General features: G+C 26.4%; 1 protein-coding gene across 3 annotated transcripts in view; it reads right to left on the bottom strand.

The window, feature by feature from the left end:
• The window catches only part of LOC119604287 (putative uncharacterized protein DDB_G0277255), a 73420-nt gene that overhangs the window by 28786 nt on the left and 16863 nt on the right, over positions 1-27771 (bottom strand). The window contains exon 3 of one of the 3 annotated variants that reach the window (XM_037956822.1): positions 5252-6236. The exons of 1 other annotated variant lie outside the window; for it this stretch is intronic. In XM_037956822.1, the coding sequence (XP_037812750.1) occupies positions 6215-6236 (22 nt within the window). In that variant the 3' untranslated portion in view covers positions 5252-6214. Of the gene's footprint in view, positions 1-5251; positions 6237-19966; positions 20001-27771 lie in introns of those variants that run through there. One more of the 3 variants, XM_037956823.1, reaches the window with a different exon arrangement.

Genomic DNA, 27771 nt, shown 5'->3' with positions numbered 1-27771 from the left:
TCTGTTCTAGTTCTGTTCTAGTTCTGTTCTAGTTCTGTTCTAGTTCTGTTCTAGTTCTGTTCTAGTTCTGTTCTAGTTCTGTTCTAGTTCTGTTCTAGTTCTGTTCTAGTTCTGTTCTAGTTCTGTTCTAGTTCTGTTCTAGTTCTGTTCTAGTTCTGTTCTAGTTCTGTTCTAGTTCTGTTCTAGTTCTGTTCTAGTTCTGTTCTAGTTCTGTTCTAGTTCTGTTCTAGTTCTGTTCTAGTTCTGTTCTAGTTCTGTTCTAGTTCTGTTCTAGTTCTGTTCTAGTTCTGTTCTAGTTCTGTTCTAGTTCTGTTCTAGTTCTTAGTTCTGTTCTAGTTCTGTTCTAGTTATGTTCTAGTTCTGTTCTAGTTCTGTTCTAGTTCTGTTATTGTTCTGTTCTAGTTCTGTTCTAGTCCTGTTCTAGTTCTCTTCTAGTTCTGTTCAAATTCGGCATTAAATCCTTCATTTGAATTTTTCATTGATATCGAATGACCTTTTCAATCGCCAAAGATCTTTGATAGTTTGGGAAGATTTTTGGTGTAGGCGATGGTACCTACAACAATTACCATTTGTACCAACTCTGTTTCTCATCCCTAATGGGTGTTAATGTATTATTATGAAAATCATAATAATTATGTATAAAATTCAATAATAATGAAGTTCATTATATGTAATTGTATAGGTGTGGTTGGATGAATTTTTACTGTATGTATGATTACGGTAGGCATAGATGGTAGATATTTTGGTTGCTGCTTCTGCTATTTATTGGATGGTTGGTTGATTATGGTAACTAACTGGCAGTGACGTTACAACTCTTACGTTTACGTTATGTTTATAAATAAAAAAAAATATTGTTATTGTTTTTGTTAACATTATGACTATATTGGGGAATATATATGTATATGTACATTTAGTGTATGCGAGATATCGGTGCCGGTAATCAGTAGTGGTGCTGTGGCGGTTTATAAATTGTAATTTTTATGTTTTGTAGCTTTTTAGTATTTTGTTTTAATTGCTGGCAAAAACAAAATGTTAAACCACATTTAGCCCAAAAGTAATATATGAATGTAGCAGATTAGGCAGTGTTGGAGTATAGACTTTAGTTATATTTTAGGATTTATTATGTTCATCATCTTCATCATCATTATCATGTTATGAATTTTTTGTATAAATTTAATATTTTTGTTTCATCTTGAAATATAAGTTTTGATTTAAAGGAGAAAACCTGTAGAAAGTATAAAAGTTAAAGAGAGATTTGTTGTGTTGAAAATTTTCTAAAAGTTGCAAAAAATATTTTAATAAAATTTGATATAAATTTCTTTTTGGTGGCTGTTGACTTTTTCATAATTTTGCCCAAAAAAAAATTGCAAGAAATCTTTGTGTCAAAATGGAAAATTATTACAAACATTCAGTTATACATACACAAAAATAAAATGAAAAAGTTTTGTTTGAATTCTAACTAACAACGACCACCAAATACCAAAATACAAAATCTAGGTGTGAGGAGACCATTTATGTACACACGTATTATGCGTTTTATTTGTCAGCTTTTTTTCATTTGTTTTGTTTTCTGCTTTTTGCCTTTCACACCCACCCAAATCAATACGTTTTTCATAAGCTTGTATGTAGGAAAAGCGAGAAAAAAAATGAAATCTTTTAAAACCCAGCAACCACACTTCCACCAACACCCCACCCCCATCATAGCACATAGTCGTCATCATCATCAACAACATGCACATACCACTCAATGTCACTTATTAGACGAAGCATTCAGTCAGTCAATTGTAGACATAGAAGACAGTTTTAGTCCGTCTTACTGTCAGTCTGCCTAAGTGACAAACAGTCTGGCGTTGAGACAACACAAGGGTTGTTGTTATACATATTGAAAATATTATGAATATTTGCGTTTTTTCTTACTTACTTTGACATGATGATGATGTTGACGAAAAAGATAATAAAGAAGAACAACTGAATAAGTAAAACTGTGTAGCAGGAGGTGGTTGCTGAGGAAAAACCTACCAAAAAATTGTATACAAGCTTTGCCTATATAAACAATAACATCCAAAGCTTTTTATTCATTAGAGAAAAAAGCAAAACAAAGCAAAAAAAACACTCATTCCATGAACATAATAAAATAGGTTTTTTATGATGGCCACAAGGATGAGAAAAGCAGCAGCAGCAGCGGCAATAAAGGGTAGTTGTTGCAACAGCAACCAACCAACCTACCAAGCATTCAATATCACCAAGTCATTCATTTAACTAAGCTCAACCACTTTCTCCCTAAAAACTCTTGCTTCTTGAATGTAGATTAGAAATTTTCTTCTTAATATGCGGGTCCTTTTTTCTGTCCTGAATGCACACACAGCAAAGCTAAAACGCACGGGTGGTGTTTAATAATTGCCTTCGTCGTAGTACACATTCCTTTTACAGCGTCATAAAGATTGTTGAAATTTATGTATGTATGTATGTAACACAGTATAAGTGTAAATTACTTTTCTCTTTCCCTTAAGGATTTGAATAAACAAAAGGAATGGAAAAACTATTTATTGTTTTTAATACTTAAATATGTATAAAAGAAAATTGAGGAAAAACTAACCCCAAAATAATAACAACAACAACAACAATGACAGCGTGACATACATACAGAATAAAGAATTGAAAGAAAAATAACTTTAAAAAAAAAAATGTTTAAATATGCAAATAGAAAATAAATTTTCTGAGATTTTCGAAATTTCGAACATAATTTCGAAATATTGAAAAATTCTTTATTAAAGTATTTGTTTCAAAAATACATTGTTTCAAAAATAAAATATTTGAGTGTTTCGAAAATTCCAACTTAATTTCGAAAAATCCGAATTTGAAAATTTTGGCAGAAATTTGAAAATTTACGACAAAAAATTGTTTAATAAAGCCTTTGTTTTAAAAAAATATGCTTAAAATTAAATATTTGAGTTTTTTCGAAAATTCGAACTTAATTTCGAAAATTTAGAATTTGAAATTTTTATCAAAAATTCGAAAATTTATGACAAAAATTCTTTATTAAAGCTTTTGTTTTGAAAAATATGCTAAAAATTAAATATTTGAGTTTTTCGAAAATTCGAACTTAATTTCGAAAAATTCGAGTTTGAAAATGTTGGCAGAAATTTGTAAATTAACGACAAAAATTCTTTAAAAAAAGTTATTGTTTAAAAAAAATTAAATATTTGAGTTTTTTCGAAAATTCGAACTTAATTTCGAAAAATTCGAATATAGCTAAAACTCGACATTTCCTTACAAATTATAAAAATTGTACTATTTTTAGACTTCCTATGAAAAGAATAACCATAATTACCATATTTTCGAAATTTTCAAAAATTCGAACTTAATTTCGAAAAATTCGAACATGGCTGAACTTAGCTTTTTCTTAAAAATTTTAAGAACAATATTATTTATAGACTTCTTCTTGAAATAATTTAAAGTTATTGTTTAAAAAAAATTAAATATTTGAGTTTTTTCGAAAATTCGAACTTAATTTCGAAAAATTCGAATATAGCTAAAACTCGACATTTCCTTACAAATTATAAAAATTGTACTATTTTTAGACTTCCTATGAAAAGAATAACCATAATTACCATATTTTCGAAATTTTCAAAAATTCGAACTTAATTTCGAAAAATTCGAACATGGCTGAACTTAGCTTTTTCTTAAAAATTTTAAGAACAATATTATTTATAGACTTCTTCTTGAAATAATTTAAAGAATTATCTTATTTAAAGACTTCCTCTTGCAATAATAGCCAAGAAACGATGATTTATAGATTTTCGAAAGTTCGAACTTAATTTCGAAAAATTCGAAGATAGCTAAAAATCGTCATTTTCTAAAAAATACTAAGAATTTTATTACTTACAGACTTCCTCTTGCAATAAATGACAGAAAAACAATATTTTCGCATTTTTCGAAAATTCGAACTTAAATTCGAAAAATTCGAACGCAGCTAAAACTTTGCATTTTCATAAAAATTTTAATAATAATATGACTGCTTCTTGAGATAAGAGCCAGAAAAACGATATTTAGAAAATTCGAACTTAATTTCGAAAAATTCGAACAAGGCTAAAACTGAGATTTTTCTTAAAAATTGCAAGAATTATTTTATTTATAGACTGCCTATTCAAAGAACAGGCAAAAAATTTTGATTTAGAGATTTTCGAAAATTCGAACTTAATCTCAAAAATTTCGAACATAGCTAAAACTATGATTTTTCTTAAAAATCTTAAGAATTATATTATTTATAGACTTCCTCTTGCAATATAAAATCAAAAAAACGATATTTTTCAGATTTTCTAAAATTCGAACTTAATTTCGAAAAATTCGAAATTGATTTTTTTCACATAAATTTGTTATTTTAAAGTTATTATTTGAAAGGAAATGTTTGAAATGAGTTTTATAAAAATTTTCGAAAATTCGAACTTAACTTCGAATAATTCAAACAAGGCCAAAATTCAAAATTTTCTTACAAATTTTAAAATTTGTATTATTTCTAGAATTATACTTGAAATAATAGCCAAAAAACGAGGATTTGGGGATTTTCGAAAATTCGAACTTAATTTCGAAAATGATCAAAAATCAATATAAACAAGAATTTATTGCATTTTTAAGCCAGAAACAATTGAATTTTGTTAAAAAAAAATGTATTTTCGAATATAAAATTTTCCAAAGTAAATTAACATTATTAAAACAACATTATTAAAACTTTTAAACTTAATTATTAAAACGTAAAATTAAACAAAATATTTCAAATTCAAAAGTTTAGTAACCTAACACCTCATTATAAAATTTATTTTATAATGAAAAATTAATTTTAAAAAAAATATATTTCCTTTTAATTATTTCCTAAATGAAATTCAATATTAAAAAAAAAACGATGCTGTGTTGTGTTGTTTGTTAACTGCTGCTTCTGCTGTCTTTGTGTGTTAATTTAAATTTAAAAATAGGGTTAAATAATTGTATTTATTTTGCTAATGTTTCTTTGTTCTCAAAACTTAAACTCTTTGTACTAAAACTTGTTATTATTTTCTAATGCTGCTGTGGCTGCTGGCTGTTGTTGTTTTTTTTTTTATAATTTTCTCAAAACTGTAATTTTTTGCAATGATTTGTTGCAATTTTTTTTTTCGTTTTAGTTTTTTTTACATATTTATTGTTATTTGTAAATTGTTTACTCACATTAATTAGTAATTGTTTAACAAAAAAAAAACGAAAACAATAATAATAATCATAAAAAAACAATTGATTAACGTTAAACAAAAAGCATTTGAAAATTGTATATTAAAGTAAATAATTTAAAATAACAACAAAAAAACTACTAATGACTGACATTTTAAAATCACTACTTGTTAACCACTACTACCGCTGCTGTTACTACTGATTGTACCACAACAACAACAACAATAAATAAACTAACTGACAATTCTTGGCGCCATCAATAATCAGTATCAATTCATTGAACACTAGTTTTTTTATTCAGAACGTAATTTTGAGTTTGAAATGAAATCAATTGTGTTTGTTTGTTGATGAATGTATGTATATATGTATGTACAAATGGATGCTTGGTTGGTTTGTAATATATGTATTTGATCATCATCATCTGGTTCTATTATAAATTGATTACTCTACTTGTTTTATGTGTAAAGTAAAGCAAAATATAAAAAAAATCACAATTTTCAAGACACGCTAAAAGTAAATGCTGCTGTATTCTCATGATGATAATGATGATGTTTAACTTTAGAATTGCTGTTGATTAAGATGACATTTGTGTATGAGAGGAGTAAGTAAATATATGTCTGTCTGTTCAGTTTTTATATCCTGTCTCTCTACACACACTCTCACACATTTTCTGTTGACATATGTAAAACCTACAATTACGTTTTTTTTTTCCCAAACATTTGTTTAACTTTGATTGAAGCTTTTATTAAAGTATATTTGTGTTTTTTTTTTCCTCTACATATAGCTGATGTTCATAATGATGCTGTTGATGATAATAATCATGTTCAATATTTATGGCTGATTGTATTTTGTATGCGAATTTGGTATAATCTAACTGTAACTACAATTATAGACATCCTATATGGTAACGGAAATAATTATAAGTACACTTAATGGAATTCTTAGAAAACAATAACCAAAATCGCATCAACTTGGATGTTTTTAATTCTTATACTTATCTTAAAAAGGTTGTTAATTATTTTATAGAAGATACATACCTGCAAATAAAAGAAATTAAAAAATGTTAATAAATTTTTATTAAAAAAGAAAAATGGTTTAAAAACTGCTTTGCTGATTTTAAAGAATTTTTAAAATATCGATAAAGTGTTACAACTAACATCAGTTATCGACAAACACTTTAACAATAGTTTAAAGTTTAATAAATTTGAATTTCTGGAGAAATTTATCGTATCAACTAACTGACCAACCAACTAACTAACTAACTAACTAACTAACTAACTAACTAACTAACTAACTAACTAACTAACTAACTAACTAACTAACTAACTAACTAACTAACTAACTAACTAACTAACTAACTAACTAACTAACTAACTAACTAACTAACTAACTAACTAACTAACTAACTAACTAACTAACTAACTAACTAACTAACTAACTAACTAACTAACTAACTAACTAACTAACTAACTAACTAACTAACTAACTAACTAACTAACTAACTAACTAACTAACTAACTAACTAACTAACTAACTAACTAACTAACTAACTAACTAACTAACTAACTAACTAACTAACTAACTAACTAACTAACTAACTAACTAACTAACTAACTAACTAACTAACTAACTAACTAACTAACTAACTAACTAACTAACTAACTGACTAACTAACTAACTAACTAACTAACTAACTAACTAACTAACTACTAACTAACTAACTAACTAACTAACTAACTACCTAACTAACTAACTAACTAACTAACTAACTAACTAACTAACTAACTAACTACTAACTAACTAACTAACTAACAAACTAACTAACTAACTACTACCAACTAACTAACTAACTAACTAACTAACTAACTAACTAACTAACTAACTAACTAACTAACTAACTAACTAACTAACTAACTAACTACTAACTACTAACTAACTAATCTATTTATCTATTTATCTATCTATCTATCTATTTATCTATCTATCTATCTATCTATCTATCTATCTATCTATCTATCTATCTATCTATCTATCTATCTATCTATCTATCTATCTATCTATCTATCTATCTATCTATCTATCTATCTATCTATCTATCTATCTATCTATCTATCTATCTATCTATCTATCTATATCTATCTATCTATCTATCTATCTATCTATCTATCTATCTATCTATCTATCTATCTATCTATCTATCTATCTATCTATCTATCTATCTATCTATCTATCTATCTATCTATCTATCTATCTATCTATCTATCTATCTATCTATCTATCTATCTATCTATCTATCTATCTATCTATCTATCTATCTATCTATCTATCTATCTATCTATCTATCTATCTATCTATCTATCTATCTATCTATCTATCTATCTATCTATCTATCTATCTATCTATCTATCTATCTATCTATCTATCTATCTATCTATCTATCTATCTATCTATCTATCTATCTATCTATCTATCTATCTATCTATCTATCTATCTATCTATCTATCTATCTATCTATCTATCTATCTATCTATCTATCTATCTATCTATCTATCTATCTATCTATCTATCTATCTATCTATCTATCTATCTATCTATCTATCTATCTATCTATCTATCTATCTATCTATCTATCTATCTATCTATCTATCTATCTATCTATCTATCTATCTATCTATCTATCTATCTATCTATCTATCTATCTATCTATCTATCTATCTATCTATCTATCTATCTATCTATCTATCTATCTATCTATCTATCTATCTATCTATCTATCTATCTATCTATCTATCTATCTATCTATCTATCTATCTATCTATCTATCTATCTATCTATCTATCTATCTATCTATCTATCTATCTATCTATCTATCTATCTATCTATCTATCTATCTATCTATCTATCTATCTATCTATCTATCTAGCTTTTTGTCTATCTAACTAATAACTAACTTCTTTAATTGATTTTCCAATAAAAAAGTCTTTTGTATATTTTTACCAAAATTTTGTCGCTTTAAAATTTTATTTTAAATTGTCGCTCACGTATGTTTTCAAAAGAAAATTTGTCGTTTTAATACATTTTCTATTAAAGTTTGTCGCTCACATAATTTACATATAAAACTTTTGTCGTTAACATAAAGTTTCTATTCGCTTACATAAATTCTAATAAAGACTTAGTCGCTGCTGTAATTTTTCTATAGAAAATTTGTCGCTCTATAAAATTCATATAAATTTTCATAATTTTTCTACAAAAACTTACGTAACTTCCGTAAATTTCGTATAGAAATTGTAGCTTTCATATAATTTTTACAGAAATTTTGTCGCTTTCAAAATTTTCTTTATAAAATGTGTCGCTATTTAAAAATGGTTTATATAATTCCATATTCTTTAGAAAATGTAGCGCTTTGTAAAATTGTTTGGGGAAAATCTGTCGCTTATACATAACAAACATTCTAAAACACTCGTTATCATTAATTTTTAATAGAAAATTTTTAGTTATCATTAGTTTTTTGGAAAAGTTGTCGCTATCCTAAATTTTTTATATAAAATGTGTCGCTATCCTAAAATTGCAAAAGTCACCTACCTATTAAAATTTCCCGCACTGTACACACAATTTTGTGAATAATACACGCCCAATTCATTTATTTTGAATTCAGCTACAGATAGGCAGACAAACATACATCTAAGGCTTTAGAATTTGTGTGATTTTTTGTATGTTTTTTCATACTCACACAATCAGAAAACTTGCATCCATGTATTTCTACTATATGATGTGAAGTACTCGTATCTTTTTTTTTCGTTTTTTTCTGTAGTTATTTTGTGTTTATTATTTTCAGTTGCCACAAATTGTATGTCTTTGAATCAATAGTTCGAAATTAGAACTTGTTATTTAGTGTAGTGTGTATGTACGTAGCACAGTGGTATAGGAAAAAAAAAGAGGGAAATAATTCGGTAACTTCTAAACGGTTAATCCGATTTTAATGAAATTTGGTATGCACAAAGAGGAGGTGTTGTCGAGTTTAGGTTTTGAATTTGGACCTTATAGGCCAACCAGGGGCCCGGCGGGGGGTCCTCAAATTAGGACACCTCGGCTATGTTAAATTTTTAAAACGATCCTATTTCTTCATTTGAGTTCCGATTTAAAAATAATTTCGTATATAGAATCTCCTCATCGAGCACTATAAAAAATGTCGTCGTAGCAGTAAATTATCTCTTATAGTTTAGGAGATATTCGCATTTGAATATTAAAATTTTAAAATTTTTACCGTCCTTACTTTAGTTTTTTTGATAATAGCAGGTCCAAATATTTCCGATTTTCGCCATTTTTTTTATTTGCTTAACAACAAGTTTATATACCAAGCAGTGAAAGAATTATGTAAAAATCATGACTGAGTCCAAAGTTATAGGCATTTAAATTTAAAAAATTAAAAAAAGGCGATTTTTTGTCATTTTTTTGGGAAAAAAGTATCTTTTTCTTTTTAAGTTATCTAAAAAGTTTCTAAGAAGATGTATATAGAATTTATACTTTTTGGAAAGCTGACTTTACATAAAATACGATAAATGAAACAAAACCTACAAATTTTTGATACCGAGGGGACCAGGTCCATCCAAAAAAACCCTATTTTTTATGGAAAATTAAATTTTGAGCAAAAATTCTCAAATCGCATAGTCGATATCAAATTATAGTGACCTGTTTTATATGACCCAATAAGTTCTTAATCATTTTGTAACGGGTTTCGATAACCCCGCCCCTGGTATGGATATAATAGGCAAAAAACCAAAAAATCCCATTTTTGGGATTTTTTAAAACTTTTTTGGGAATTCCGGGATTTCTAATAAGAAAATTCGAAATTTTTATTTAATTTTGGATTTTGAGTAAAAAAATCTACCTAACTGTAAAATTTCATCAAAAAATATTCATAAATAAAATTTTTATTGCAATTTGAAAAATTTGTATCTTCGCAAAAACTGAATAAAAAACATTTTTTAATTTTTTTTAAAAAAAGTATTCCGCGAATTTTTTAATTTTCAAAAATTATATACAGTTTTGAAAAATAGACAAAATTACCTTTCCATTGATTGTTATATTTTCAAAAATTATATACAGTTTTGAAAAATAGACAAAATTACCTTTCCATTGATATATAACATGCCTACCTAATGTTTTTTAAGTGACAAATTAATTAGGGAAAACTCAACATCTTTTAGAAAATTTACCTAGCACTATTATTTTCATCCATATATGTAACAAATTTAAGAGTTAACCTTATGGATGAAAATAATAGTGCTAGGCAAATTTTCTAAAAGATGTTGAGTTTTCCCTAATTAATTTGTCACTTAAAAAACATTAGGTAGGCATGTTATATATCAATGGAAAGGTAATTTTGTCTATTTTTCAAAACTGTATATAATTTTTGAAAATTAAAAAATTCGCGGAATACTTTTTTTAAAAAAAATTAAAAAATGTTTTTTATTCAGTTTTTGCGAAGATACAAATTTTTCTAATTGCAATAAAAATTTTATTTATGAATATTTTTTGATGAAATTTTACAGTTAGGTAGATTTTTTTACTTAAAATCCAAAATTAAATCAAAATTTCGAATTTTCTTATTAGAAATCCCGGAATTCCCAAAAAAGTTTTAAAAAATCCCAAAAATGGGATTTTTTAGTTTTTTGCCTATTATATCCATACCAGGGGCGGGGTTATCGAAACCCGTTACAAAATGATTAAGAACATATTGGGTCATATAAAACAGGTCACTATAATTTGATATCGACTATGCGATTTGAGAATTTTTGCTCAAAATTTAATTTTCCATAAAAAATAGGGTTTTTTTGGATGGACCTGGTCCCCTCGGTATCAAAAATTTTTAGGTTTTGTTTCATTTATCGTACTTTATGTAAAGTCAGCTTTCCAAAAAGTATAAATTCTATATAATTTTTTAAATTAAAATGCCTATAACTTTGGACTCAGTCATGATTTTTACATAATTCTTTCACTGCTTGATATATAAACTTGTTGTTAAGCGAATAAAACAAAATGGCGAAAATCGGGAATATTTGGACCTGCTATTATCAAAAAAAACTAAAGTAAGGACGGTAAAAATTTTAAAATTTTAATTTTCAAATGCGAATATCTCCTAAACTATAAGAGATAATTTACTGCTATGACAACATTTTTTATAGTGCTCGATGAGGAGATTCTATATACGAAATTTTTTTTAAATCGGAACTCAAATGAAGAAATAGGATCGTTTTAAAAATTTAACATAGCCGAGGTGTCCTAATTTGATGACCCCCCGCCGGGCCCCTGGTTGGCCTATAAGGTCCAAATTCAAAACCTAAACTCGACAACACCTCCTCTTTGTGCACACCAAATTTCATTAAAATCGGATTAACCGTTTAGAAGTTACCGAATTATTTCCCTCTTTTTTTTTTCCTATACCACTGTGCGTAGTATGTCTGATTGTACAAGTATGTATGTATCTATGTATAGTTAACTAACCATTCTTTGTCTATTCGTTCACAACATTTCAATATATATTTTGTTTTTCAATAAAATTTGCTCTCTTTGGTTTTTAGTTATTTTTATGCAAATTTTTTTATTTTTACAAAAAATTTTCATCATGTTGTTATTCATTCAAAACGTCATTAGCAGAGCAGAGTAGAGACGACAACAATGCCAAACATTAAATAATGTTAATGATCATCATTATCATCATTTAGCATCAGATGGTTGGTTGTCTAAAACAACGAAATTTTTTAGAAAATAAATTTTAGAAAAAAAAAACATGTGAAATTTTCGTGATTTTATGTTTTTTAATTTGTGTGTTTTTTTTATTTATTTTTAGTTTTTTTATTTTAGAAACCATAAGAAAAAATGCGTTTTTGAAATAAATCTACACGAAAAGAATTCATTTCAAAACAACTAAATTTTGTCTAAATATTTAAAATAAAGCAATATTGTATATTTTCGCTTTTTCTATTATTTATTGTTAATTGATCTTATGTATTTAGAGAAAAAAAAATTGCTTTGTTTTGAAATGAGTAAATTTCTCATTATTTTTTCCCTTTTTTTTAATTAAATTATTTATAGTTATTTTTTTTTTTTCATTCTACACTCATTGTTATTTTGCAATATTATTTTTATTTGTTTGTTGTTTGCTATTTCTTAGATTGAATTTATTAAAAATATCTTTTAAACATTTTCTGTGTGTAGTTAGTTTTTTTTTCTATTTTCTTTATGATTTGTACTTTATGGGATTTACACAATATGAAATCATACAAATTTCTTTTCGTAATAAACTGCGTCATTTAGTTGACACATAATAATAAATTATTTTATTATTAAGAATGCGGTAATAAAATACTAGCTAGAACTTACTTAAATGTACAACAAATAGTTATTTCAAAGAAATTTTTAAAATTTATAAAGAAAAGGGATTATAACAAGTTTATGTTTATAAAGGAAATGACTGATGACTATAGATAACTTGACTTTTCTATAGAAAAGTTAAAGTAAAAGAAAGGTTATCGATAACTTGATTTTTCTATAGAAAAGTTATCGATAACTTGACTATTCTATAGAAAAGTTATTGATAACTTGACTTTTCTGTAGAAAAGTTATCGATAACTTGACTTTTCTATAGAAAAGTTATCGATAACTTGACTTTTCTATAGAAAAGTTATCGATAACTTGACTTTTCTATAGATAAGTTATCGATAACTTGACTTTTCTATAGAAAAGTTATCAATAACTTGATTTTTCTATAGAAAAGTTATCGATAACTTGATTTTTCTATAGAAAAGTTATTGATAACTTGACTTTTCTATAGAAAAGTTATCAATAACATAATTCTTCTATAGAAAAGGCATCGATAACTTGATCTTCCTGTAGAAAATTTATCGATAACCAAACTTTTCCATATAAAAGTCATCGATAACTTGATTTTTATATAGATAAGTTATCGATAACCTGACTTTTCTATAGAACAGTAACTGATAACTTGAGTTTTCCATAGAAAAGTTATCGATAACATGACTTTTCTATAGAATAGTTATCGATAGCTTCACTTTTCTATAGAATAGTTATAGATAACTTTATCTTTCTATAGAAAAGTTATCGATAACTTGACTTTTCTATAGAAAAGTTATCGATAACTTGATTTTTCTATAGAAAAGTTATCGATAACTTGACTTTTCTATAGAAAAGTTATCGATAACTTGATTTTTCTATAGAAAGTTATCGATAACATGACTTTTCTATAGAAGAGTTATCGATAACTTGAATTTTCTATAGAAGAGTTATCGATAGCTTGACTTTTCTATAGAAGAGTTATCGATAACTTGACTTTTCTATAGAAGAGTTATCGATAACTTAAAACTTCTAAAGAAAAGTTATCGATAACTTGACTTTTCTATATAAAAGTTATCGATAAGTTGATTTTACTATAAAAAAGTTATCGATAACTTAATTTTTCTATTATAAAATTAAAGATAACTTGATTTTTCTATAGAAAAGTTATCGATAACTTGACTTTTCTATAGAAAAGTTATCGATAACTTGACTTTTCTATAGAAAAGTAAAGTTATCGATTATCCATAACCTTACTTTTCTATAGAAAAAATTGATAACAATTTCGATATTTTCAATTTTCTATAGAAAATTGTTCGATATTTTCAATTTTCTATAGAAAAATTATATAATTTGGGGAAAAAATAAACAATTCTTAACAATATTTTCTAAATAATTAAATATTTTATCAGGCAATTAAAGTATAACTTTTGCTTTATATTTGTTAGTGTAGTTTATAAAATGTTAAAACAAATAATATTTAGTTAAAAATAACACAAAGTATTTTTAAGATACAGTACAATCAAATAAAAACAAACAAATGAAATGTAGAGATATAAATACAAAAAAAAAACAGTAAATTAATAATATCATTGGGAGAGTAAAGAAAACGACAGACACCGACAAGCAAAGTTTATTCAAAAACAAACAAACAAATAAATAAAACAATAATATGAAACCATAGAAATTTAGAGATACAAATTTATACGTGTGGATGGATGGATGAATCGATGGCTATAGTGCGAGTAAAAGTATGTGGCGGGGCCACAATTAAGGTAGAGAAATTTTTTAAATGTGGACTTTTCTGTTTCTCTGCTATTTTATTTACACAAAATGGTGAATATATATTTCAATTAAAAAACTAAATACTAAATTCAAAAAATATATAACTAGAGATTAAACACTAAAAAAGAGAGCAATTCATGAGAGTAACAAGTAGAAATGTATCTTGAATATACTTGGAATAGAAAAAAAAAGAATTGTATTTATTTCTTCTAAACAATGCCAAACAATAATAATAAAATTATTAAACTATTAAAAGAAAACTACAGCAGCAACACAACAATGTGTTACAATTTTACGTTACAATGAATATAATTTAAAATAAAAACAAAACAAAAAAATATTTAGCCGTAGCAGCAATAACAGCAACAAATAGTAGCGGCTTTAATTTATTTATTTGTTTATGGATTGTATAATTAGATATTTGTGTGTTGTTTAGTTTCAAAAACACAGGAGGCAATAAAAGAGAAATTGTAGAGCAAACCAACTAAATGATGAAAATTATAATAATTTATTTTGTACATTTTTCTATAAAGCAAAATTGCATTGTTTTGCTACAACAGCAGCAGCAGTGGCAGCACATTGTTACGCCCAGCTAACTTTTGATTGTTTTGAATGGCGTTAACGTAAGCGTTAAAATAATATTTGATTGCTTACGTTGTTTGTTACAGATTGAAATTCGATCAATTTACATCTCAGTAGACTTTAGTTTTTTTTATATTTATGAATGACTGAAGCCGGAAAAACAAGGGTATAAAAGTAGTGATTTCTTCTGAATAGAAAATTCAACTTTAACCTCGACATTCTATAAAAAATTATCGATAACTTGACCTTTTAGAAGAAGAATTTTCGATATTTTCATTTGTCTATAGATATTTTCAATTTTCTATAGAAAATATATCGATATTTTCAATTTTCTATAGAAAATTTATCGATATTTTCAATTTTCTATAGAAAATTTATCGATATTTTGAATTTTCTATAGAAAATTTACCGATATTTTGAATTTTCTATAGAAAATTTATCGATATTTTGAATTTTCTATAGAAAATTTATCGATATTTTGAATTTTCTATAGAAAATTTATCGATATTTTGAATTTCTATAGAAAATTTATCGATATTTTGAATTTTCTATAGAAAATTTATCGATATTTTCAGTTTTCTATACAAAATTATCGATATTTTCAGTTTTCTACAAAAAATTTATCGATATTTTTAATTTTCCATAGAAAATTTATCGATTTTTTCAATTTTCTTTTGAACATTGTTCTATGTTTTGAATTTTCTATAGAAATTTTTTATCGATATTCGATAGTTTGAATATTCTATAGAAAATGTTTCGATATTTTAATTTTTCTATAGAACATTTATCGATATTTTAAATTTTCTATAGAAAATGATTCGATATTTTCAATTTTCTATAGAAAATTTATCGATATCTTCAATTTTCTATAGAAAATGTTTCAATATTTGCAATTTTCTATAGAAAATTTATCGATATTTTCAATTTTCTATAGAAAAATTATCGGTATTTTCAATTTTCTATAGAAAATCTATCGGTATTTTCAATTTTCTATGGAAAATTTATAGATATTTTCAATTTTCTATAGAACATTTTTCGATATTTAAAATTTTCTATAGAACATTTTTCGATATTTTAAATTTGTTTTAGAAAATTTATCGATATTTTGAATTTTCCATAGAAAATGTATAATTTTTTGAAATTTCTATAGAAAATTTTTCGATATTTTAAATTTTCTCTAAAAAATTTATCGATTTTTTTAATTTTCTATTAAAAAATTATTGATTTTTTTAATTTTCTATAGAAAATTGTACGATATTTTAAATTTTCTATAGAAATTATTGTGAAAATTTTTTTAAATTTTTCAATTCATTTAAATTTTCCGCTGTAACATGTACAGACTGCACAATGATGCAAAACATATTCAACAAATTGAATTTGAAATATCGACAACAAATATCCATGCATACACGACTACAGTCAAACTACATACAAAGGTACATATGTATGTATATAAAATATATTTAAGTTAATTTAAATCGAAATTTTTATGCATCTTAAAATGGTAACATTTAGGAGCCACCACACCAAACACATTTAACCATTAATAGATCGACGGGCCGGTCGGCAGCTCCAACTAAAGTCAGTCTGAGCTAAAAAAAAACAAAACCAACAGAAAACAAACATACAAAATCATTGAAAGAATTAATGAATGAATGGATGACGGCAGCAGCATTAGTTAGATGCAGTAAAGTAATCATGACAACAACCGGAGAGGAAGAAGGTGAAACATTCATTTTGGCATTAGACAGGCGGACGTTTGTATAACAACCAAACAACACTTGTATTCTAAAAAGTATTAGTTTGCTACTATAGTTACGACTGTTGTCCAGCGGACCATACAATTTAAGTTTTTGAATGAACTGTAGTTGTAGTACTAGCAGCTTGTGTTATTGTCTATAAAAATAAATACCATTTAGAGTTACGCTATAGAAAAATCTGCTTGCAGCTATTAGTTGCTCTCTTTGTTTTGGCTTCGAATACTGTTGCCTCTCTCCTCCCTAGAATAACCATCACTACTGGTTGTTTATATGATCACTAATTCTCATATATTAGTGACAAAGCAAGCATGGTGGGCCGGAATATACATTTCTGATAAACCCTTTGACGGCAGGTTAGGTAATTTACTAAACTTTATCGATCGAAAATTTTTCGATATTTTGAATTTTCTATAGAAAATTTATCGATATTTTGAATTTTCTATAGAAAATTTATCGATATTTTGAATTTTCTATAGAAAATTTATCGATATTTTGAATTTTCTATAGAAAATTTATCAATATTTTGAATTTTCTATAGAAAATTTATCGATATTTTCAATTTTCTATAGAAAATTTATCAATATTTTCAATTTTCTATAGAAAATTTATCGATATTTTCAATTTTCTATAGAAAATTTATCGATATTTCATTTTCTATAGAAAATTTATGGATATTTTCAATTTTCTATAGAAAATTTATCGATATTTTCAATTTTCTATAGACAATTTATCGATATTTTCAATTTTCTATAGACAATTTATCGATATTTTCAATTTTCTATAGAAAATTTATCGATATTTTAAATTTTCTATCGAAAATTTATCGATATTTTAAATTTTCTATCGAAAATTTATCGATATTTTCAATATTCTATAGAAAATGTATCGATATTTTGAATTTTCTATAGAAAATTTATCGATATTTTGAATTTTCTATAGAAAATTTATCGATATTTTCAATTTTCTATAGAAAATTTATCGATTTATATCGATAACTGTATAAAAACTTATCGATAACTGTAATTTTCTATAGAAATTTTATAAATGACTTGAACCTTCTACACAACTTTTTCGATAACTTGAATTATCTAAACTAAATTTATCGATAGCATGATTTTTTTATAGAAAAGTTATTGATCTATGGAAATGTTATTTTTAAAAACATTAATTTTCCATAGAAAAGTTATCGATAACTTTATTTTTCTATAGAAAAATTATCGATAACTTGAATTTTTATATAAAAGTTATTGATAACTTGAATTTTTCTAGAAAAGTTATCGATAATTTTAATTTTTATAGAAAATTTGTCGATAACTTGAATTTTTTATAGAAAAGTTATCGATAATTTTAACTTACTTTAAATAATTAGCCGATAACTTGAATTTTGAATTGATTACTTAAATTTTATTCAGAAAAATGACCGATAACTTAAATTATCTTTAGAAAAGTTATTGAGTATTAGAATATTTATAGAAAACATATTAATATCACAAACTTACGATAGAAAATTCTATGAAATAACTTCAATTTTCTATAGAAAATTCTTATTTCCAATAGAAAATTTGTCGATAACTTGAATTTTGTATAGAAAAGTTATCGATAATTACAATTTATTTTAACTAATTTATCGATAACTTGAATTTTCTATTGATTACTTAAATTGTATACAGAAAAACTTGAATTATCTTTAGAAAAGTTATCGATTATTCGAGTATTTATAGAAAACTTATCAAGATCATAAATTGTCTATAGTAAAGTTATCGATAACTTGGACTTGGTTTAGAAAATTTATCGAAAACCTATTTTTTCGGATAGAGAGATATCAATTGCCCGAATTTTATTTAGAAAAGTTAACGATAACTATAGATATGTTTTTCATCGATAAATTAAATTTTATATAGAAAAAATTATCGATTGCATGAATATTATATAAAAAAGTTATCGAGAAGTTATTTAGAAAATGTATTTGAGACTTCCAGTAGGAAATATATCAATAACTTTTTTATTTTAAGAGAAAAAAACGATAACTATAGATAAGTTACCGTTAACTTAAATTTTCTATAAAAAAAACTTATCGATAACTTGAAAAGAGTTATCGATAACTTGGTTTTATTTAAAAGTTTATGTAAAACTTACATTTTCTTTAGAAAAAATAACTTTTACTTGAATTTTATTTAGAAAAGTTATCGATAACTATAGACAAGTTACCGATAACTTAAATTTTCTTAAGAAAAGTTAACTATAACAAGAATTTTAAGAGAAATATTAACGATAACATGATTTCTTTATTCATTTCAATTTTCTTATTATTTTTAAGATTCTGCCTAAATTTTGCAAATCATAATAGTGTTGCTTAAAAACACCCTTGTTCTTTAAAGGGTTAAGACAGTATACATTTTATTTTAGACAGTAGTAAATTTGAATTTGATTTCTATTTATACCGTTTTGTATTTTTCAACATTTTGCTAGTAGTTTTTACCTTAACAAGGTTTCACTTACGTTTTAAAGCTGGTGAGTTAGCGTAATGTTTTTTTGTATTTTTTTAAAATTCATATAAGTAACTAAATCTCTTGCTATGTAGTCTCGTTTTGAAAGAAAAAAATAATAAAACTAAATAATTTGCATACGATTTTGTTTCTTTTTTGCACTTTTTTTCTGAATTTGTTACTATTACAGTGTGTATAGTACTAATTGAGAAATGACTGGGACTGTTGGCGAGTAGAGCGAGCAATTGTGTGTTGTTTGTGGCTGGCAAGGCAATAATAAGTGACTTACTCTATAAGGTTTGTATTGTCTGTCTATGTACTTTTTTTTTGCTATTGTATTATGGCGGCTATTGCGAAATTTTTAAATGGCTTCATTTGGGGGCTTTTTGCTTTTTTTGCCTTAAAACAATAGACTGTGTGGTAGTGTTAAGCTAGACAGACAGACGGACACATAGGACAGACGGACAGACAGCTACAAATAATAAAATATTATTTCATTTTAATAAGTCATCAATAAATAACGTTTAAAGATATTGATCTTATTGTTAAGGAATTTTTGTTTTAAATAAAATATGTGTTTTTATTTAGATATTTTTCAAAAGGAAATTTTAGATAATATTGTAAAATACAGCACGATTTATTGAAATATTAAGACTTTAAACGTTTTAAATATAAAGCAACAGATGTTTTTTTCTTATATAATTATAAAGGTTAAAGTTGACAATTGAAGTCGTTTCAGTTATCGTGATAAATTTTCTAAATTTTTCAAAAATATTTCTTAAATGTTCATACTTATCTTAATAAAGTTTAATTTGTTTATAACAAAAATACATACCTGCAAATAGAAAAAAAATAATTTATTAAACAAAAACCAAACAAATTAAAAATTATTTTTAATTACAAAAAACCCTGTTGATTACAACCCTTTTTTTCTTGTCATTGTAATTCGTAACATAAACCCTATAAGTGTGAACATTGACTAGACATAACCTTACAAAAAAAACCAAATGAAACGCAAAAAAAGCTGTTAAAACCCCCCAACAACAGACAGATAAAAACCATAAAAAGTCGGAAAAAACTACCAACACAAAGCCCAAAAAAAAGCCGAGTGAGAGCCGCCATTTTATGTTAGAATTTTGTCACTTTAACAGAAATTCAAATTACATTTTACATGAAAATCATTACAGATAATGGTAAAAAAAACGAACATTAAAATGAAATTAATTGATTTTCAATACTCACTTTTTTGTTGTCATTTGTTTAAAAAAAAAAAAATTACCAAAAAAAACCAACAACAATATGTTATATAGACACCATTAATTTAATGCCCACAACCGCGCCTTTTATTTCAATGTTTATACATTTTTTTTAATATTCTATTCTAAAAGAAATATATAGAATATTTGTGTGTATGTATAGCTATAGTGTCAGTTATTGAAAAAACTCTGTACCACGCCACCTTCTATATTAATAGTATTTTTTTAATTTGTTGAATTTCATTAAAAAAAAAAAAAAAACATTTTATAGAAAAATATCTTGCATGTGCAACAAAATAAATTTGTCTTAAAGAATTTTTATCATAACTGGCATCTTATATAAATATTGTCAGACAAGATCTATTTAATAGATATGGATTTGAAACAAATCTAGCACAATTTTTTTAGCAATTATTCATGTATACATATCGGTTCTGATCTAATATGATAGCATTCTACAGGGGCCGTATTAGGGTATACGTGATAGAGTGAAATTGTTCGTAATTTACCTTTGAGGGCTTCTTCCAATATCGAAGAAGAAATCTAGTACATTTAAGTCTCATTTCGATATCGAAATGTGTTTTCGATTCGAACGCTTATACGATCAAATATTCGGTAAGGTGTCTTGTTGAGATTACTTTCTATAAAAAATGTCTTCTATAAAAATATTGAAGCTAATCTAATAGGGATCGAATTACTGTGTAAGTGATCGAGTTACGTTGATCATAATTTACCTATGAAGGCTTCCGATATCGAACAAGAAATCGATATCGAAATGTGTTTTCGATTAGAACACTTCTACTTTCACATATTTGGTAATATTTCATACTGAGATTTCTATATATAAACAAGTAAATCTTAAGTCTCATTTCGATATCGAAATGTGTTTTCGATTCAAACGTTTATACAATCACATATTCGGTAATGTGTCTTGCTCAGATTACTTTCCATAAAAAATTTCTTCTATAAAAATATCGAAGCTAATCTAATAGGCACCGAATTACCGCGTAAGTGATCGAGTTACGTTGATCATAATTTACCTATAATGGCTTCCGATATCGAACAAGAAATCTAGTACATTTAAGTCCCATTTCGATATCGAAATGTGTTTTCGATTAGAATACTTCTACGTTCACATATTTGGTAATATATCTTACTGAGATTTCTATCTATAAAAAACTGTCTTCCATCGATACCATTCTTTAAAAAACTGTTGTCCTTCGATATCTTTATATATTATATTAGCTCTGACCTAATATGATAATGCTGATCTAATAGGGGCCCGCATTACCTTGGGTAGCTTCCGATATCGAAATAGAAATCTAGTAAATGTAAGCCTCATTATGATATCGAAATGTGTTTTTGATTCAAAGCTTATACGATCATACATTCGGTAATGTGTCTTGCTGAGATTGCTTTCTATAAAAAACTGCCTTCGATACCTTTTATAGAGAAATGTCATCTTTGGATATCCTTATATAGAAAAGCTTCTCCTTATATAGAAAAGCTTATTCTTTATACTTATTTTTATAGAAATGCAACTTTCTATATAAATGTGTCTCAGAAGGCACTTTTTCATAGAGTGTATTCCTCTCTTTAGAAACCATTCTATAGAAAAGTGTCTTCCTGAAACATATTTCTATAGAAAAATGTCTTCCTGATATATATTTCTATAAAAAAGTGTATTCAGTAGATTTCATTCTAAAGAAAAGCCTTCTAGAAACACATTTCTATAGAAAAGTGTTGTCCTGGAATACATTTCCTTATTAAAGAGTATTCTTTAGACATCTTTCTTCAAAATAGTGTCTCTTTAGATACATTAGACGATTATCAAAAGAAAAGTATTTTCTACAGAAAACTGTCTTCCTGAAACATATTTCTATAGAAAAATGTCTTCCCGAGACACATAGAAAAGTGTATTCAATAGGTTTCGTTCTAAAGAAAAGAAACACATTTCTATAGAAGTCTCATCCTGGATCACATTTCTTTATAAAAGAGTATTCTTTAGGCATCTTTCTACAGAATAGTGTCTCCTTAGACACTTTTCTACAGAAAAGTGTCTATTTTGATACCTCTCTTTGTAAAAGTGTCTTCTTAAGACATATTTCTATATAAAATAATCTTTTTAGAAACCGTTCTTGGAAAAATGCTTCCTCAAACTCATTTCTATAGAAAAGTGTCTTTCTCAAACATATTTTTATAGAAAAGACAAATTTCTGTAAAAAAGTGTCGTCCTGCAAACATTTTTATAAAAAACCGTATTTTTATATAATTTCTAACAGAAATGTGTCTTTTTAGTTACTTTTCTTTAAAACAGTGTCGTCTTTAGACGATTTTCTAAAGAAACGTGTCTTTCTAGGACTTATTAAGACTTATATAATTTATCTTAAGAAACTGTTCTATAGAAAAATGTTGACTGAGACATATCTCTATAGAAAAAAGTATTCAATATATTTCATTTTAAGTCTTAAGTCTATAGAAAAGTGTCTCTTTAGATAATTTTCTACAGAAAAGTGTCTATTTAGATAACTTTCTTTAAACGATTTTCTAAAGAGTTTTCACAAAGTGTCGTCCTGAGATATATTTCTACATAAAAGTGTCTTCTTTAGACACCTTTCTATAGATAAGTGTCTCCTTAGGCTCCTTTCTATGTGTCTATTTAGACGCCTTTTTATAGAAATGTATCTGTTTAGAAACCTTTTCATAGAATTGTGTCTTCCTTAGATGACTTTTTATAGAAAAGTATCTTCCTTAGAAGACTTTTCTGAAAAAAGTATCTTCCTTAGAAGACTTTCTATAGAAAAGTGAATTTTTAAGACTTTTCCCATATTAAATGATTTCTTCCGAAGCCTTTCTCTAGAGAGAAACTACACTTTTTTTCTTTAGAAAAATGTCTTCCTGAAACACATTTCTATAGAAAAGCATTCTCTTAAAAAACATATTTCTAAAGAGTATTTCCGAGATATATCTTTCTATAGAAAAGTGTGTTCTTAGGTAACCTTTCCATACAAAAATATCTTCTTTAAACAACTTTCCTGAATATGAAGAACGTGTTTTGCAGACACATTTTCCATTTTCTACAGAAAAATGTCTTCTATAAACTTTTAGTTATTTTATTGTAAACTATTAATAAAAATTAGGATTCGAGACTTCTAAGCAACCACATACTCTTACTTGGTTACACCAAGTAAAACGATCTCTGAGAATTTTTTTCTCTTTAATGGCAGATTTCATTTCCGAAATTTACCAAAAATCTTAAAAGTCTTTAATGTTAACTTCATTATTATTTAATTAATTCCTTAAAAATTATTACACTTTTTAAAGTGATAATTAAATTTAATAATATTTAAAATATTTTTGAAAATTTCCATTAAAATTTAATATTATTTCAATAAATTTCTCAATAAAATAAACCATATAAAGACCGTAGAAAAGACATGATCATACAAAAATTTTTTGGCTGAAATATCAAATTTGAATCACAAACAATAATAATGATTCATTAGCAAAAATTATTAACAAATAATTAAATACATTAAAATATATATTTATAGCCCAAAAAAAGAGCTGTGTAAAGATGTTAATGATGATTATACAAATATATAATAAAATAGATGATTAAAGCCAATTGTTTTACAGGTGTTAAAGGTGGCCCAAAAAAAAAAAAGAAAACACAAAAATAAACTCAAAAAATTTAAATATAACACAGGTTACTCATCAAAAAATATAATAAATATTTGTTTTTTTTTACTAAATGACGAACTTTACTAGAATAAACAAAAAAAGTTTTACAAATTGATAAATGGTTAATCAACCGATTTTTAAAATTTACATATTTTTTGACTATATAACAATGGGGCCTGTCGATTGGTGTTATTATTATAATAACAATAATAAGTATAATGATAAAAATGGTGTACATAATAAACAACAAATAAGATATTTAATTGCAACACATATGTAGACTTTTTCGTAAATAATTTCGTTCGTATGATCGAAAAAAATGATGCCATTAAAAAACACATTTATTTGCATACAAAAGACAAGTCAAATAATAATAATAATAACTGTCAACAAAAATTTTATATTAAAATATAAAGAGAATATTAAGAATTTTAAGAAGAATATATACAACAAACACTGTGATCACGAAAAAATATTGAGTGCAAAGTTAAACATAAATTAAAAGAAATACGTGGGTTACTAATTGTTTCATTATTTCATATAATTCTTAAAAAAAGTTATTATTTTGGAGAGAACTCAAAACACATATAAATAAGATCAAAACACATATCAATAGTCTATAGTCTAGTCTATAGTCTAGTCTATAGTCTAGTCTATAGTCTAGTCTATAGTCTAGTCTATAGTCTAGTCTATAGTCTAGTCTATAGTCTAGTCTATAGTAGTCTATAGTCTAGTCTATAGTCTAGTCTATAGTCTAGTCTATAGTCTAGTCTATAGTCTAGTCTATAGTCTAGTCTATAGTCTAGTCTATAGTCTAGTCTATAGTCTAGTCTATAGTCTAGTCTATAGTCTAGTCTATAGTCTAGTCTATAGTCTAGTCTATAGTCTAGTCTATAGTCTAGTCTATAGTCTAGTCTATAGTCTAGTCTATAGTCTAGTCTATAGTCTAGTCTATAGTCTAGTCTATAGTCTAGTCTATAGTCTAGTCTATAGTCTAGTCTATAGTCTAGTCTATAGTCTAGTCTATAGTCTAGTCTATAGTCTAGTCTATAGTCTAGTCTATAGTCTAGTCTATAGTCTAGTCTATAGTCTAGTCTATAGTCTAGTCTATAGTCTAGTCTATAGTCTAGTCTATAGTCTAGTCTATAGTCTAGTCTATAGTCTAGTCTATAGTCTAGTCTATAGTCTAGTCTATAGTCTAGTCTATAGTCTAGTCTATAGTCTAGTCTCTATAGTCTAGTCTATAGTCAAGTCTATAGTCAATAGTCTAGTCTATAGTCTAGTCTATAGTCTAGTCTATAGTCTAGTCTATAGTCTAGTCTATAGTCTAGTCTATAGTCTAGTCTATAGTCTAGTCTATAGTCTAGTCTATAGTCTAGTCTATAGTCTAGTCTATAGTCTAGTCTATAGTCTAGTCTATAGTCTAGTCTATAGTCTAGTCTATAGTCTAGTCTATAGTCTAGTCTATAGTCTAGTCTATAGTCTAGTCTATAGTCTAGTCTATAGTCTAGTCTATAGTCTAGTCTATAGTCTAGTCTATAGTCTAGTCTATAGTCTAGTCTATAGTCTAGTCTATAGTCTAGTCTATAGTCTAGTCTATAGTCTAGTCTATAGTCTAGTCTATAGTCTAGTCTATAGTCTAGTCTATAGTCTAGTCTATAGTCTAGTCTATAGTCTAGTCTATAGTCTAGTCTATAGTCTAGTCTATAGTCTAGTCTATAGTCTAGTCTATAGTCTAGTCTATAGTCTAGTCTATAGTCTAGTCTATAGTCTAGTCTATAGTCTAGTCTATAGTCTAGTCTATAGTCTAGTCTATAGTCTAGTCTATAGTCTAGTCTATAGTCTAGTCTATAGTCTAGTCTATAGTCTAGTCTATAGTCTAGTCTATAGTCTAGTCTATAGTCTAGTCCTAGTCTAGTCTATAGTCTAGTCTATAGTCTAGTCTATAGTCTAGTCTATAGTCTAGTCTATAGTCTAGTCTATAGTCTAGTCTATAGTCTAGTCTATAGTCTAGTCTATAGTCTAGTCTATAGTCTAGTCTATAGTCTAGTCTATAGTCTAGTCTATAGTCTAGTCTATAGTCTAGTCTATCTTAGTCTATAGTCTAGTCTATAGTCTAGTCTATAGTCTAGTCTATAGTCTAGTCTATAGTCTAGTCTATAGTCTAGTCTATAGTCTAGTCTATAGTCTAGTCTATAGTCTAGTCTATAGTCTAGTCTATAGTCTAGTCTATAGTCTAGTCTATAGTCTAGTCTATAGTCTAGTCTATAGTCTAGTCTATAGTCTAGTCTATAGTCTAGTCTATAGTCTAGTCTATAGTCTAGTCTATAGTCTAGTCTATAGTCTAGTCTATAGTCTAGTCTATAGTCTAGTCTATAGTCTAGTCTATAGTCTAGTCTATAGTCTAGTCTATAGTCTAGTCTATAGTCTAGTCTATAGTCTAGTCTATAGTCTAGTCTATAGTCTAGTCTATAGTCTAGTCTATAGTCTAGTCTATAGTCTAGTCTATAGTCTAGTCTATAGTCTAGTCTATAGTCTAGTCTATAGTCTAGTCTATAGTCTAGTCTATAGTCTAGTCTATAGTCTAGTCTATAGTCTAGTCTATAGTCTAGTCTATAGTCTAGTCTATAGTCTAGTCTATAGTCTAGTCTATAGTCTAGTCTATAGTCTAGTCTATAGTCTAGTCTATAGTCTAGTCTATAGTCTAGTCTATAGTCTAGTCTAGTCTATAGTCTAGTCTAGTCTATAGTCTAGTCTATAGTCTAGTCTAGTCTAGTCTAGTCTATAGTCTAGTCTAGTCTAGTCTATAGTCTAGTCTATAGTCTAGTCTAGTCTAGTCTAGTCTAGTCTATAGTCTAGTCTAGTCTAGTCTAGTAGTCTAGTCTAGTCTATAGTCTAGTCTAGTCTATAGTCTAGTCTAGTCTATAGTCTAGTCTAGTCTATAGTCTAGTCTAGTCTATAGTCTAGTCTAGTCTATAGTCTAGTCTATAGTCTAGTCTAGTCTAGTCTAGTCTAGTCTAGTCTATAGTCTAGTCTAGTCTATAGTCTAGTCTAGTCTATAGTCTAGTCTATAGTCTAGTGTATAGTCTAGTGTATAGTCTAGTCTATAGTCTAGTCTATAGTCTAGTCTATAGTCTAGTCTATAGTCTAGTCTATAGTCTAGTCTATAGTCTAGTCTATAGTCTAGTCTATTGTCTAGTCTATAGTCTAATCTATAGTCTAGTCTATAGTCTTCATCAAGGAAGGAATAGGAATCTGCTTTGTACCTTATTTGAAGAATAAGAAAGCTCTGACCAAATATGTTTTATTTCCTTTTTTTCTCAATATGTTATGCAAAAAATTGTAATGCAAATGAAGCAGACATACAAAATAAGATATCTGTATCAAACAAAAGAAAAGTTCAAATAAGAATTACGAAAAAACCAGACGACTTTGTTGCCACGAGCTAAAGAAATCTAAAGTTGATAAAAAATAGTAAAATCAAGGCAATATCGAAATGAAATTTAATAATGTTATAGCAAGATTAATTTTTTCCATACAATTCGTAAAGGCTGGATGGATGGATGAATAAATAAATAAATTTTAAGTGGTGGTGGTGGCAAGAAAGACACAAGACTCCATAATTCTGAAAGAATACTTAAAGTAGAGACAATGATGATGACGCCA

The sequence above is a fragment of the Lucilia sericata genome, unplaced genomic scaffold (genome assembly GCF_015586225.1).
Source record: "Lucilia sericata isolate MDLA Ls3-8-SP2 unplaced genomic scaffold, ASM1558622v1 Contig000378F_arrow, whole genome shotgun sequence".
Taxonomy (NCBI): Eukaryota; Metazoa; Arthropoda; class Insecta; order Diptera; family Calliphoridae; genus Lucilia; species Lucilia sericata.
The sequence above is the reverse complement of the archived record's forward strand: the minus strand, read 5'-3'. Positions and strand labels throughout refer to the sequence as shown.